This window comes from Bos indicus x Bos taurus, chromosome 10 (genome assembly GCF_003369695.1).
Source record: "Bos indicus x Bos taurus breed Angus x Brahman F1 hybrid chromosome 10, Bos_hybrid_MaternalHap_v2.0, whole genome shotgun sequence".
Taxonomy (NCBI): Eukaryota; Metazoa; Chordata; class Mammalia; order Artiodactyla; family Bovidae; genus Bos; species Bos indicus x Bos taurus.
The window spans coordinates 74,709,231-74,722,935 of NC_040085.1; the positions used below are offsets into that span (position 1 = coordinate 74,709,231).

General features: G+C 39.6%; 1 protein-coding gene across 2 annotated transcripts in view; it reads right to left on the reverse strand.

Moving 5' to 3' along the window:
- DCAF5 (DDB1 and CUL4 associated factor 5) overlaps positions 1-13,705 on the reverse strand; it is a 93,457-nt gene that overhangs the window by 58,926 nt on the left and 20,826 nt on the right. For both annotated transcript variants that reach the window (XM_027552257.1, XM_027552256.1), the window contains exons 2-5: positions 8,536-8,679; positions 5,989-6,025; positions 4,904-5,043; positions 3,023-3,152 (exon numbers count right to left, since the gene is read on the reverse strand). In XM_027552257.1, the coding sequence (XP_027408058.1) occupies positions 3,023-3,152; positions 4,904-5,043; positions 5,989-6,025; positions 8,536-8,647 (419 nt within the window). In that variant the 5' untranslated portion in view covers positions 8,648-8,679. The remainder of the gene's footprint in view (positions 1-3,022; positions 3,153-4,903; positions 5,044-5,988; positions 6,026-8,535; positions 8,680-13,705) is intronic.

A 13,705-nucleotide genomic window follows, 5' to 3' on the forward strand; every position in this document is an offset into this window, starting at 1 on the left:
GCTCTAAATCAAGAATCTTTAGAACACCGAGCAACTCATCCCCTTGGGATTCAAGGGTCTCTGTGAGAACCTGGTAAAAGCTCTCCTCGTCCCTAGAAAAAAAATGCCCCATGTGCTCACTCAGATACACAAGCACATATCATTTTACCTGCGATTATAAGGGCTCATAAATTCTCAAAAATCTCTCCCTAGACATTAAAGTACCCCTGAAATAGATCATCTCTCCTGTTCTATTCTATTAATCTCCTGTTCTCCCAGGTGATTCAGAAGTGTCCCAAGATTTGGGGGCTGGGGTTTCCAGGCAGCTGTGTTAGGAGACAAATCATCCACTGCAACGCAGCATAATTAATCCCACATGGAAAAGACAAAGGGCTGTCTCTTTTTCCCCACACCAACTTGTACTAAGAAAGTTCAAACGGAAAAGAACTGCACTTTAATCTCCAAACACTAGAGGATGTGGAGAACAGGACCCCAAGAATATCTCATAGCTGTTTTCTGCCTCATATCCATAAAATTACACAGAACCTTAGAAAAGATGAAATAAACAGGTAAAAACATCCTAGTCTCCACAGCACTGTGCTCTTCCTTTTACTCCAAGAAAGGAATCAGTCAAGAATGCCAATTAGCTTTACTAGATGACTTTTATCCCATATGGGCTTTGAAAACTATAGGTTGCCAAAGAAACCACATAACCTTATGCATAAATGAAGTAATCAAAACAAGAACATAGTATTTTCCCCCATAAGACTTGTAACAGTTTAGGTGTTAATGAAGGACTATTAACGAAGGACTATGTGTTACTGAGATACATGTGGTCTTGTGCAGTTGAGAGATTTGTAAATCAGCGTAGCCTTTCTTGGTGGTGGGAAAATTTGACAATTTTTATTTTAAAAAGATGTAAAAACATCCATTCTTTGTCTGATGCAGCAATTCCCTAGATATTTTGCAAAGGTAGGCCAAATATGTGTGACCAGGGTCAGTGAAACATAGTTTATAATGGCCCAACAGGAAATAAGAAGTCTGGTTGTTGGGTACATCACATGAGTGGAAAACTAAGTAGCCATCAACAGAATATGCTAGATCTGTTATGTGCTGATATGAAAAAAGCTGCAAGACATATTATTAATTGAAAAAAGACGCCGGAAACAAGGTATCATTATGTGGTTCTTTTAGTTTAAATTCTTCTAAGGATATGTATTCTTTATGCTAGTCATATGCATTAAATTTTGTTCTTGACAGATACCTAAGAAACTGTTCACTGTAGTTACTTTTGGAGAAAGTGACCAGAGACCAGCAAAGAGAAGAACGGTACTGACACAAAACATTTAAAAAACATACAAGCAACAGAGATCAGCTTGAGATAGGATCCTCTTTTTATCTTTTTCTTTACATTTTTCTGGATACAGACCCTAAATTTAGTAAGTGTTACTATAAAAATATAGCAGAAATCTCACTTAGAATTTTTTAAAGAGAAAGAAGCCATGTTTAGTGAAGGGATAAGTAGAAAGGGGAGGAGGACCCAAATACAATGCACAGTACGAAGCTGGTGGAGGAAAATCGGGAGAAACATTAACATTCAACCACCCTCTTCTCTCAAGATACTGCTGACATCATGAGCTACTCAAGCTTTCCACTGGGGATGAATAGCTCAGGCCTCACTCCAGTTGCCAGCTATTCATTCTCAGTACGGAAGATAGCAGGCTGGGAGAAAGCTGGCATCGTTAGTCCAAATTCTGCCTTTTGTGATATGGAAAAGGCAGAACAGTTGCGCCCGAAGAGCGCAAAGTGCAGAGAATGCTAAAGCTAAACACAGGAGACTGTCTTCCTGGCAGAGAACAAGCCTCCCTAAGCACACAGTGCAAAGGCACCACAGGGGTCCTGCCACTACACGCACTCCCGTGGCATAGAAAAGGAAGAGCCAGGTGCACATGCAACAGAGAGCAGGAGAAATCTCTGCTGCCCTACGGAGCCTCAGGGATTCCCCACTCAACACCAGGGATCCCCCCTTCTGGGATCCCATAGTTCCAACCTCATCAGACTGGCCCAGAGAGAGAATTAGCTAGGACTAAAAAATCACCAAGGAAGATAATCCTCTGTGCTTAATTGCCCCTTTCATCTGAGGCCCATGAAATAAACCATAATCTTGTTTACTCTGCATGATACTCTTCTGCAATAGTGCCTTAAAGTGGGAAGTTACTACCATATGGAATTTTCAGAAAAGCTAGCAATGCATGCAAATCTTTCATAAAGCAAGGTTTGGTTTTATATGCCATAAAAGGTCATAGGTGCCATAAAAGGTCATCTCTCCCCCGTGGGATTTAAGGAACATGAAAGAGATTCCTACTTGCCCCATCCACATATTTCTCTTAATGATGTCTGATATTCCCCCGTAAGTGATTTGAATCGTCGGCTCAGAATTGCCCTAAGAGTACTCTTTAATAGTGCAAACACAGGGGACATACCCCTAACACCGCGGTGGCGGTCTTAGCCTTTACTGTTGTAGTCACTGGTCCTTTGGAGAAATGGAAAGAAAAAAAAACTTCCTCCTCACAAAAACACACTTAGGTGAATACACAATATAATTCCCATGCAATTTGGGGATTCACAATTCTCCTGAAGTTCATATCCCCTTCAGTCTGGGGTTAAGAATCCCCAGTTCAGTAGTAATGAGTTTAATAAATCACCATAATTCCCCTTCCATGCATCTGGGGAACCATGGACCTAAAGATAGAAGGCAGTGCTAAAGCAAGGCTTTCCCACTGCAAAGTTTGCCTAGAACTGATCCTGTCTAGAGCCTAGACTACAATTTATGACTTTTCCTTAGCAAGGAGTGTGGATATCTCACACTGCCTGCCCCTTGGGAATAGAGTTCTCCTGGCTTCAGAGAAACCCGGATACATTAGGAGATGTCCAACCGAGATCAACTGCCAACCAGCTTCCCACAACACATGCTGGCTGATTATATTTCTTGAGAGTTCAGGCAGGGAAAAGCGGTAACACCTTCTGAATAAAAGGAGCTCACCTCTGAGGTTTTCGAATATCCCAGAGTCCCACTCCTTCCTTCGAATTGGCTGTGGCCAATAACCTGGGCTCCACAGGGTTAAACATGACACTGTGAAAGGCTGATGGATAGTTGGCCAGGCAGAAGGGCTCTGTGAAGAGAAAAATTCTGATCAGTCCACTTCAGGCACTTCTGGGCCAATGGCAGGTAGACAAGGAGGAGTGTGAAGGCAAGGAAGAGCACAGCCTTAACAACTACCACTAGCATGCTTACTCACAAAGTCCCCACAAGTCCTGGCACACACCCTCTGTACACAGAAAGTCTGAACACAGCAACTTAAACACATATGCACGAAGTTTAAGCTATAATATAATACTGAGAAATACACATAGCACCTATTTAGATCCCGTAACAAAACACAAATGGTCATTGTAACCAGGAAGGTAAGCTGTTTCACAGTAAGTAAAACTGAATTCCTCATGAGCTAAAAAAAATTCACACTCAATTACTGGTAGTAGTATTATACCTTAATCCAAATTTACCAGCTTTAGAAATTAAGTTTTATAACTATATAGACTTAAAATAACAGTGCAGTTTTTCCTTCTGGCAATACTGTTCCCTAAATTGAAAAGAAAATGGCTTCAGTCTAGAATTTTAAGATTTCATTTCCAATGTTGAATACTTCAAAAAAAAAAAAAAAGGACGTCTAATACTTGAACTTCTCTTGCGTCCAGCCAGCACCTATGTATATCAACCTCCCCTAGAAACCCTGTAGCCTCTTGCACACACTAGCTGGCTCCAGGTGAGGAAGGAGCCACTAGGCTGCCTGGGAGGACTCAATCCTGTGGAAGTTGTTTAGAAGCCGAAGGCGGAAAGCACTTCTCAGTCCATGACTCTGTACAGGCCTCTGTGGGGGGAGAGGGCACAGGGAGTGCTCAATCATCTCAGCCAGGAGGCAGTCCAGACAAAGGGGAATTTCATCTAGGAAGCAAACCATTACATTCAACCATAGATGCTGCTTTGGCTACCTTATCTTCCTGACCCTAAGAATAGGCTTCTCCTAAAGCCTGAACCTCAGTAATGAGCACAGACCAACATATTAAATGCTCCGCATATAGAATAAAGACTCAGAGCCTGCCAGACAAGGCAGGCAGGATAGGAACTTGGGTACAGAGGTATGGCGCTGACAAAGCTGCACCAAGAGTGGGGCTGTGGGTGGCACTGAAGGCATGCTGGAGCAAAGAGCCTTTGAAGATAGAGCGACTGAACTCTCTCTGCAGGAAATGAGCTGAAAAGGTGAATTTCCTGAAGAACTTCAGAGAAAGTCAACAAGACAAATTCTTCATTTTACATTTCAGAGATGCAAAGAAAACATTCAGAAGAGGAACTCACCCAGACAATCCCCCTTAAACAGAGTGTATCTGCTATAATTTTAAGTTTCTATACACAGTTAAGGTGAGGGTCTGTGGTTCTTCCAGCAAAATAACAACCTTGGAACTAGGATGCAACAAAGTGCACGATGCCCCCACTCTCTTAAATAACCAAGAACATGCGCATTTCAGCACCATGCGCACAGCCGGCCCTTGTGGCTCCCCTCCACCAATGAGGCACCACACATTCTATTCCTTGGGGCTACCTCGCAACAAGACACTGTGGTGTTTACACCACTGCAAAGGTCTGTGGACCACAAGTGACTGGAAGAGGACTGGCAAAGGTGCCTCACTTCTGACTACTGGGGGGTAGGATTGGACCTCCAGAGACACACATTTATGTCCCCATGAGAGTTTCCTCTCCCTTTACAGCACTTCTGCCCAGGTTACTCAAGTCATAAACTGGATCTGTGATGAAGCTGATATCAAACTCTGCAGCACAGTCCAGCTACGTTGTGCACAGGGGCCCTACCTCCATGGGGAGATTCCCGGATGTCCCAGATGAGAACCCGGCCATCATCGGAGGAGCTGGCAAAAATGTTGTCATTCACAGGGCTCACTGACAAGCCATACACCGCATCTTCATGAGCGAACACATCTAAGGTCTCACTGCTGAGAGACAGAGAGCAGAGAGAGGCACACAGGCACACACATACACACAAAAATAGTGCAGAGTCCCAGCCCTCTAGTTCCTAGAATGAAGCTCTCTTCATTTCCAGGAGAAAGCCAACCCAACTAAACCCCCCAAAAATACCTACTTTTTTACTAAAAAGTAGGTATTCAACTTTCAGGTTAAAAGAAAAAGGTATTATTAAAGAGACAAGACCTCACAACAAGTTTGTTTTTTGCCCTGAGTGTATTTAAAAGTGACTCAAGGGAATTCCCTGGCAGTCCAGTGGTCAGGACTTGGTGCTTTCACTGCCAGGGCCCAGGTTCAATCCCTGGTTGTGGAACTAAGATCCCCACTGTACTCCTCCTCACCACGTGCCCACCAAAAAAGTGACTCAACATATGAGTTTCATGTTTTGACTTACTACAGACTGCATCTGCTTGTGTACAGACTTGGGGAGTGGTGCTGGATTTCCAAAAAGTGAGGGAAAACAATAAAGCAGCCCTGATGCCAGCAAGGGAAGAAGAGGAATTCCTGATGTCTGGCATGTGAGAAAATGCATGGCCCAAAGCCAGGCTGCCTCAGTTCAGATCCCAACATCACTTGACCTTAAGTTACCTAACATCTCCATGCCTCAGTTTTCTAATTGAGATCATAATAGTACTGCCTCATAAAATTACTGTGAGGGTTAAGTGTTTCCTTCCCTTCTAACCTTGCCCTTTAAAATTTCACCAGAAAACTATAATTTTATAGCAACTTTGTAAATCTTTTTATAAATCAAAATTTAGTTTGAAAACTATTACCGAAATCTTTTTTTCAGCAAAAGACAGTTGATTTTATGCTATTTACTTCAAAAAAAGAAGAACTATTTTGGTCTAAAGAGATAACTGCCTTTCTTCATATGAAAAACAGAGTTAATCACTTTCACATATCAACAATCTATTTACCTTTCAACATCATGGAGGATAACTTGCTCATCGTTTCCTGTAAGGGAAAAAGGAGACATTTGACAATTCCTGCAAAGTGGTCCCGTTCATATTACAATTCAGTATGTTAAAGATTTCAGGGAAAACAAATGGACAAAGTCAGTGTTAATAAAAATTGAGTGCTAATTAGAAAAAAGGTTTATAAAAATCATTAAGGATAGAATATACTTATAGAGAATTTTAAAAAGCATAATAGCAACTAGAAATAACAAAATAACAATCTCCAAAATGCATTATCCAATGATTAAAAAAACAAAACAATGGCTCTTCAGGAAAAGAGTAAGTGATCACTGGCAAATCAATCAACTACTCCAAGCTATGTTTTTTTCATTTGTTCTTTTTTTTTTTTTTAAACAAAACATTCATTATCCGTGAGACCTGGAATAATATCTGTTACTTTTCTATGTCTCAGCACAACAGGAATAATTGTGTCTACTTCATAGTAGTTGTGAAGATAATAGTGTAAAAGCATTCAGACTAGAACTAGGCCCCCCAACAAATGTTTGCTACTATTCACATCCTCATCTTTTATAACATTAAAATTTAATGATGATTTAATTAAAATTGGATGATGATGATGATACTAAACGAAGGGAAAGTTTTTATCCACAACTTTTTTCTCTTGCATTCTCTTTATTCCATCAAGGCATCTACAAATACTATACATTCATGATATGTATAGTCCTGCCTTCAAGTGGTTTATACAGCTAACAAATAAAAACTCCAAAATGAAGACAGCAAAAAAATTTCCCACTCTATGCTAAAAGTATAAGCAGTAGAGATGTGGCTAGGTCATCTTAAAGTCCTCCCTGTAACTCTATTGTGGGTTCATATGAAGTAAATCAAACCCGCGTTAATGCCTTATAGGTAACAGGCACAGTGTGAAGTGCTGAGGATCTGAGAGGAATAAGTGAGGAATTCACAGTCTACCTGCACGAACAATTAACAGTGATAAGATGGGTTATCTTATAGTGATATGCTCTACCATGGGAACACAGATAAAGGGGCAATTGTGTCCTTTATGAGCAGGGTGAAAGTACATGGCAAATATGTTTTTATGGGAAAGGAGACACTTGAATAGAAACTCAGAATTCTAACCGATCGAAGGCTTAGGGTAATTGGTGGGGTTGGACAATGATTATGGCCTGTGGAAAAACAGTAATGGCACTTAAGATGGCAAGTGACTTAGGAATCTAGAGCACAAGATGCGGGGGAGGAAAATGAGGCCAGGCAGGGAGACTGGGTTCAGACTTTATCCTGTGGACAGACACTGAAGGTCAAAGGTTCACAGGACTGATTCAACTTTTCAAAGAAAACTTGTATAAGCAATGAGTAAGAAGATACTGGTAGCAGAAATCACAGAAGGACACTACAGTAGTCTAGGCCAAAACTGAGGACCTGAATCAGAGTAGTAGGTACAGCAGCAGAACAGAAACTGAAGGATGAATATGAGGCTTTCAAAACATTAATAGCTGGTGACTTATGAGATGTAAAAATGACAGAAAGGCACGTTTGGTGCTGATTTTGAGATTTCTATTAGATTGAACCATATAAAATTGTCATTGTTGTAGGTTGAAAATGCTTCAATGTCAGCGGTTCCTTAAAAGTTAAACCTAACAATTTAGATAATTACTTGAATGGTGATAATAACTGAGAAACGGAATCCGTGAAACAAGAGGAAGTATTTGTGCAGGTGAGAAGAACTAAAATCTTAGTTTTAGATCTGCTGCATTTAAACTACTTTTGGAACACAAGGTAGATATCCAGTGGGGAAATCTGCAGCGCAGAAGAGAAAGTGTTAGTCGCTTAATCATGTCCGACTCCTTGTGATCCCATGGACTGTAGCCCATCAGGTTCCTCTGTCCATGTAATTCTCCAGGCAAGAATACTGGAGTGGATTGCCAGTCCCTCCTCCAGGGGATCTTCCCAACCCAGGGACTGAACCCAGGTCTCCTACACTGCAGGAAGATTCTTTACTGTCTGAGCTACCATGGAAGCAGAAGAGAGGTCAGGCCTAGAAATGTAGTGGTCAGACAGGAGTGTGATTGATGGATGCCATCAAGAGGCTGGCTTGACTGCAAGCCATTCCAGTTATACCCCAACATAACATGTTTTCAAAAAAGAGCCACTAATGGGTCATAATACCAACTGGAATCAAAACCTTTAAAATCTTTAAAAACAGAATAGAAAAAAAAAAAATCAGAGTGAGTCACACATAGTAAAGTTAAGTACTCTTTCTAATATGTATCTGTGTACCAGACTGCAATGTGAAGTTTTCTACCAAAAAAGATAGAAAGAAACAAGAGCAAAGGAGAGAAAGGACAGACAGACATTAGTCTGATATGTGTATCTAAACTGCTATCATACAGAGAAGACAAGCTACGGGAAACCAATATTTCCACAACTCAGTGGGCTAAAAGAAAGGAAATTTGGAGTAATTTTAGCACTCCTTTATCTGAAATCCCAGCCACAGTCAATTTCCCAAGGGGAAATCTCCCTTCTGCTCACCTCCAGAGAATACTTTGGTGTTCCCACTGTTGAAAGCCAGGCAAAAAATGTTGGAATGATGCTCTCCTTTCAGCTGTATGGGCTTAACTCTGGAGTGGATAGCTTGTTCCATGTGCCATAGTAGAACCCGACGATCATCTCCTCCTTGAGAGGGGAGCAAGAATCTAGGGTTAAAACAGCTGGCATTTCAAGGCTGATACTTCATTTTTCCAGCCTGAATCCCATACTTTTCAAAACTGCATCTCCCCACCTCCATGAGACTCTGATGCACATAAACCCAGGACTCTATCCCCTTAATCTTCAGTGGACATGTGGCCTCTAAGTCACTCACTCTTCCCCAGGAATTACATCTTGGACAGACACACAGAAATTCCTGAATTTTCAGAGACCCAGTCATTTACACATTTCTTCATTTGCTACCTAAAATTCTTCCACTAAAGTTTCCCCACTTTTTTTCTGGTCTAACAGAACCTGAGTTGCTTTCTACTGCTTGCAAAGAACTCTAAAGAAATTATCCCCGAATTTAAAGCATAATAGTTTTCCAAAGCACTCTCCTTGATGAGATCTCATTGACTATGGGACACTAGACAAAGGATAACTGAGGAACTGCCTGTCACAGCAGCAGGATCAAGACAGAACTTGGCTCTCAAGAAGCTCGGTCCAGCTCTTTCCTCTGCACAACTCTCTATAGTCTGAGTAGAATGAGCAATATTCTACTGCATGCGCCAGCTCCTAGAGAATGAGAAGATACATGTTCTACATATTCTTTATTTTTGCAAATGCATTATACATGTCTGGAAGGATGAACAATGGACTGTTAAAAGGGTTTACTACTTCCAGGGAGTAGGATTAAAAAAGAGTTAGAACACATGTTAGAAAGTTTTTACTTTTATAGATTTGGCATGGCTTGACTCTTTATAATAAGCCTATATTATATTCCTAATAAAAATGTAACTTTCAACAGGGCAGAAAAATAGTAAGTTCTATACTTCAGCCTCCCCTTCTCCATTCAATATAATAGCTACAAATTGTATCACAATCATACAAAAGCGTACCACTAGATGCAACCACTAAATCAATAAGTCTATAAGAATTAACACAGAAAGATGACCACAGGTCTTTGTCAGGGGAAAAACATGAAGTGTAAAATAGTATGCATACCAACATCCTTTTGTGTAAAACAAATTTTTAAGAAGCTCCATGACAGCAGGAACCTTGTCAGTTTTGTTCACTGCAGACTTTCTAGCACCTAAGTGAATGCCCCAAGGAGTAGACACTGAATTAACATGCTTATGTTTGCATGTCTATGCTTGTATTTGCATATCTAGATGGCTGTAAAAGGAGTTGTTTTCAGTGGACACCACTTCTAGGCTAGGGCTACTGGGAGACTTTTCACTGTGATAAAATTTATGTAACAGAAAATGCAGCATTTTAATCATTTATGAATGTACAATTCAGGGCATTAAGTATATTTGCAGTGCTGTGCAAACATCACCATTATCCATCTCCAGAACTTGTACATCTCCTCAAACTTTTAGTTTGAGTACTGTACCCAATATTTATTCTGTACCCAATACACGGTCTCTCTCCCCAGTGCTCAGTAACCATTATTTTACTTTCTGCCTCTATGAATTTGATTACTCTAGGTACTCCCATATAAATGGAATCATGTAATATTTGTCCCTTTGTGTACGGTTTAGTCACTTAGCATTAACATCTTGAAGGTTCATCTATATGGTAGCACATATCAGAATTTCATTCTTTGTAAGGCTGAGTAATATTTCATTACACACATATCATTTTTTTAAAGTTCATTCATCCATCTATAGATATTTAGGTTGTCTCCACCTTTCGGCTATTGTGCGTAGCATTGCTAAGAGCATATGGATGTATAAATATTTGTTCAAGCCCCTACTTTCTGTTCTTTGGGTATATACTGTTGGAAAAATCATTATGTTTTAATTATTACTTTATACCTTCCTTTACTACTTGATGTTTTGCCATAAACATATTTCCTCTTTTAGTTAAAAAAAGTAGAAAATAGAGTAGCCAAATCAAACTTATTCTCCCTCCTCCAGAAAGAAGTTGCCTTCATTCCTTGAGTTCCTTTGTTTCTTGGGATTCTTCTTCCTTCCATTGTTGGTCAAAATCAAGTTGTGTCCTCCTCCAAAGTATTTCATTTATCTACCAGAATGATCCCTTAACTATGACCCACAATGTTCTTTGTTTATGATTTGCCTAATTCAACTAGGCTGGCCTGGGATGGTTATTTAAATCCCATATCTCTTATAAAGTTAAAGTCATGAAAATAAAGTTTGGGGGTTTGTTTGTTTTATTTTAATGGAAAATGGCATAAAGGGGTTTTCCTCCCTATTCACAGATTTGACAAGCCACGGGCACTTTAGTTCTACATAGTCTCTACTCTTTCTGATTTCCCCCACCACTTGAGGCCACAGGTCAGAGACTTGGCACTGTTTTTGCTACTCTGTATCTTAGAGAAATATTTTTCTGTGCCCACCTCTGTATCAAAAGTGCAAATTAAAAGATAAAGAGGCCCACATGTTTCTTCCACTTATTCATGTTTCTAATCTAATCTCTCTGAGCCTGACTTTCATCAAATACATACCTAGGATCAGCTTTACTCTCATGGGTTTTACGGACTATAAAGTCAACTACAAGAGAGTTAAGTAATTTGCCAAGGTAGTAACTGTAAATAAAATGGTTGGTTAATCAAGATTCAAAGGGCTTCCCTGGTGGTTCAGCTGGTAAAGAATCCACCTGCAACGCAGGAGACCTGGGTTCGATCCCTGGGTTGGGAAGATACCCTGGAGAAGGGAACAGCTACCCACTCCAGTATTCTGGCCTGGAGAATTCCATGGACTGTATAGTCCATGGGGTCACAGGACTGAGTGACCTTCACTTTCACGATTCAAAAGGAAATAGTTAAAAGACTCCATAGTCCCCACTCTCTTAACCATTATTGTAGATTGTTTGCATTACAAAACAAAAAACAAACCATAACCAACAAAGCAAATTCAGTTGATGAACAACTGAAGGGATTCTCTGCCTTGGTAGCACAACTCAAAACACAGTAGGTAAAAATAAAACAAAGGACCACAGGAATAAAAACAGAAATCAACTTAACTGGAGTTAAACAGAGGGAGCAGAGACAGGGACCAAGAAGGGACTGCCTGAAATGATAAAAGATTCTAGTAGCAACACACAAAACTGATCATGGCTTATTTCAAAGAATACACAAGAATTTCTACAAATCAATTTTGAAAACCACTAGGAAAAGAGGCAGACATGACAACTCACAGAAGAGGAAAATAAAATGGCAAATAGATATTATAGAGGATCTCAACCTCTAAAGTAATTAGAGAAATGTAAATTATAGAGCTCTTCTTTCAAAATGGCACAAAGAAATGTACAAGAATGTCCACTGCCTCACTGTTCATAATAGCAAAGAAAAAAAAAGTAGGTAACACAAATATCCATCAATATATGAACAATAAAAACAATTGGGATGAAAATACAAATAAAATCTAAGCTCAGTGGAACCACTACCCAGCATTTAAAACGAGCTAGATACATGTACCAAAATGAATAAACTTTGAAAACCTAATTTTAAGTAATAAAAACAGGTTTCAGAAGGATATGTAAAGGAAAACATTAAGTATATATAAACATGCAAAACACCACCATATTATTTAAGAATAAACACAAACAGTAAAAGGGGACCTCAAATGTATGTGTAAAATCTTGTTTCTTTTTTAAAATACTAAGATTAGAAGCAAATTCAACAACCAACCAACACACTGTCAAATTCGATATATCTCTTCCTATTTAAATATGGCATGACATTGTTATATCTTTTAGGTATAGCAATGGTATTGTGGTCATGTTAAAAAAGAAAAAAAACTTATCAGTTAAGGATGCATTCTCTAATGGGGTTAAGTGGTGAATGTCTGGAAGTTCCTTTAAAATATTCTAGAAAAAAAAATGGAGGTGAATAGGTGATAAAATATTAATTGTTACAGATGGGTATACTACATTTTTGTATATGCTTGCACATTACCAAAGAATTTAAAATATATATATTTTAAAGATTTTTTTAAAATGTGGACCATTTTTAAAGTCTTTACTGAATTTGTTACAATATTGTATCCTTTTTTATGCTTTGGTTTTTTGGTCATGGGGCATGTGGGATCTTAGCTCCCCAATCAGGGATCACACTTCATCCCCTGTATTGAAAGGTGAAGATATAATCACTGGACCACCAGGGACATCCCTATATATTTATATATATATATTAATGTTCATGATAGAAAAAGAAAATAAAACTCTCCAGGATGTGCCGGGATATCCACAGAAAAGAAATATAACTGAGGGAACCTCTGTGTTTCATTAAGATATCAACAGGCAGCACAACCTCTCTCTGCCAGCAGCACGACCTCTCTTGAACTGCACTAGCATTAAAAAAAAAAGTTCAGTAAAAAAGGAAAAAGAATATCTATACCTATGCACTCAAAGTCATAACCATTCTCAACCAAAGAATCTTCCCCTATCACCCAGATTATCTTTAATCTTCATTTTGGATTTAATTTTACAAAATAAATACTTGGGGATTTAACATGAATGGTTATTTGTAGAGTGCCTCGGGATCATGTAAAATGATGTGTTCTTAGTACCTAAAATGATAATGGCAGCCCAAGTCCACAGGAGACTGGAATCACTGAGGCAGAAACCATCCCTGTGACAGGGCCTGCTTCCTCTGCTTGCCCTCAAGGGCAGTGTCAGAAGCCGCTAGGTGCACATTCTCCCCGACCCTGCCCCATTTCCTCAGGCAAGGTATTAAGAGCCCTGTACAAAGATAACACTTTTCAACCATGTGTTGGCAAAAAACACAAAAGATACAAACTGAGGCATTATCTGAAACCGTTGGGCTGCTTTTTAGCCAGTAGAGGGAGCAGAACAGCTGTGCCCAAATTTCTGACCCCAAAAAGCTAAGGAGAGCTGATGAAGCAAGGATAGATCAGTTTAGAACGTGAAAAAAGCTCTACAGTTTCTACAGTTCTGTCTCTGTGAGTCATCTGGTCAGTTCAAAAAGGACACAGGTTGCCTGTACCACTTACTACCTATGTACCTTTAGACAGGTTGCTGCTGCTGC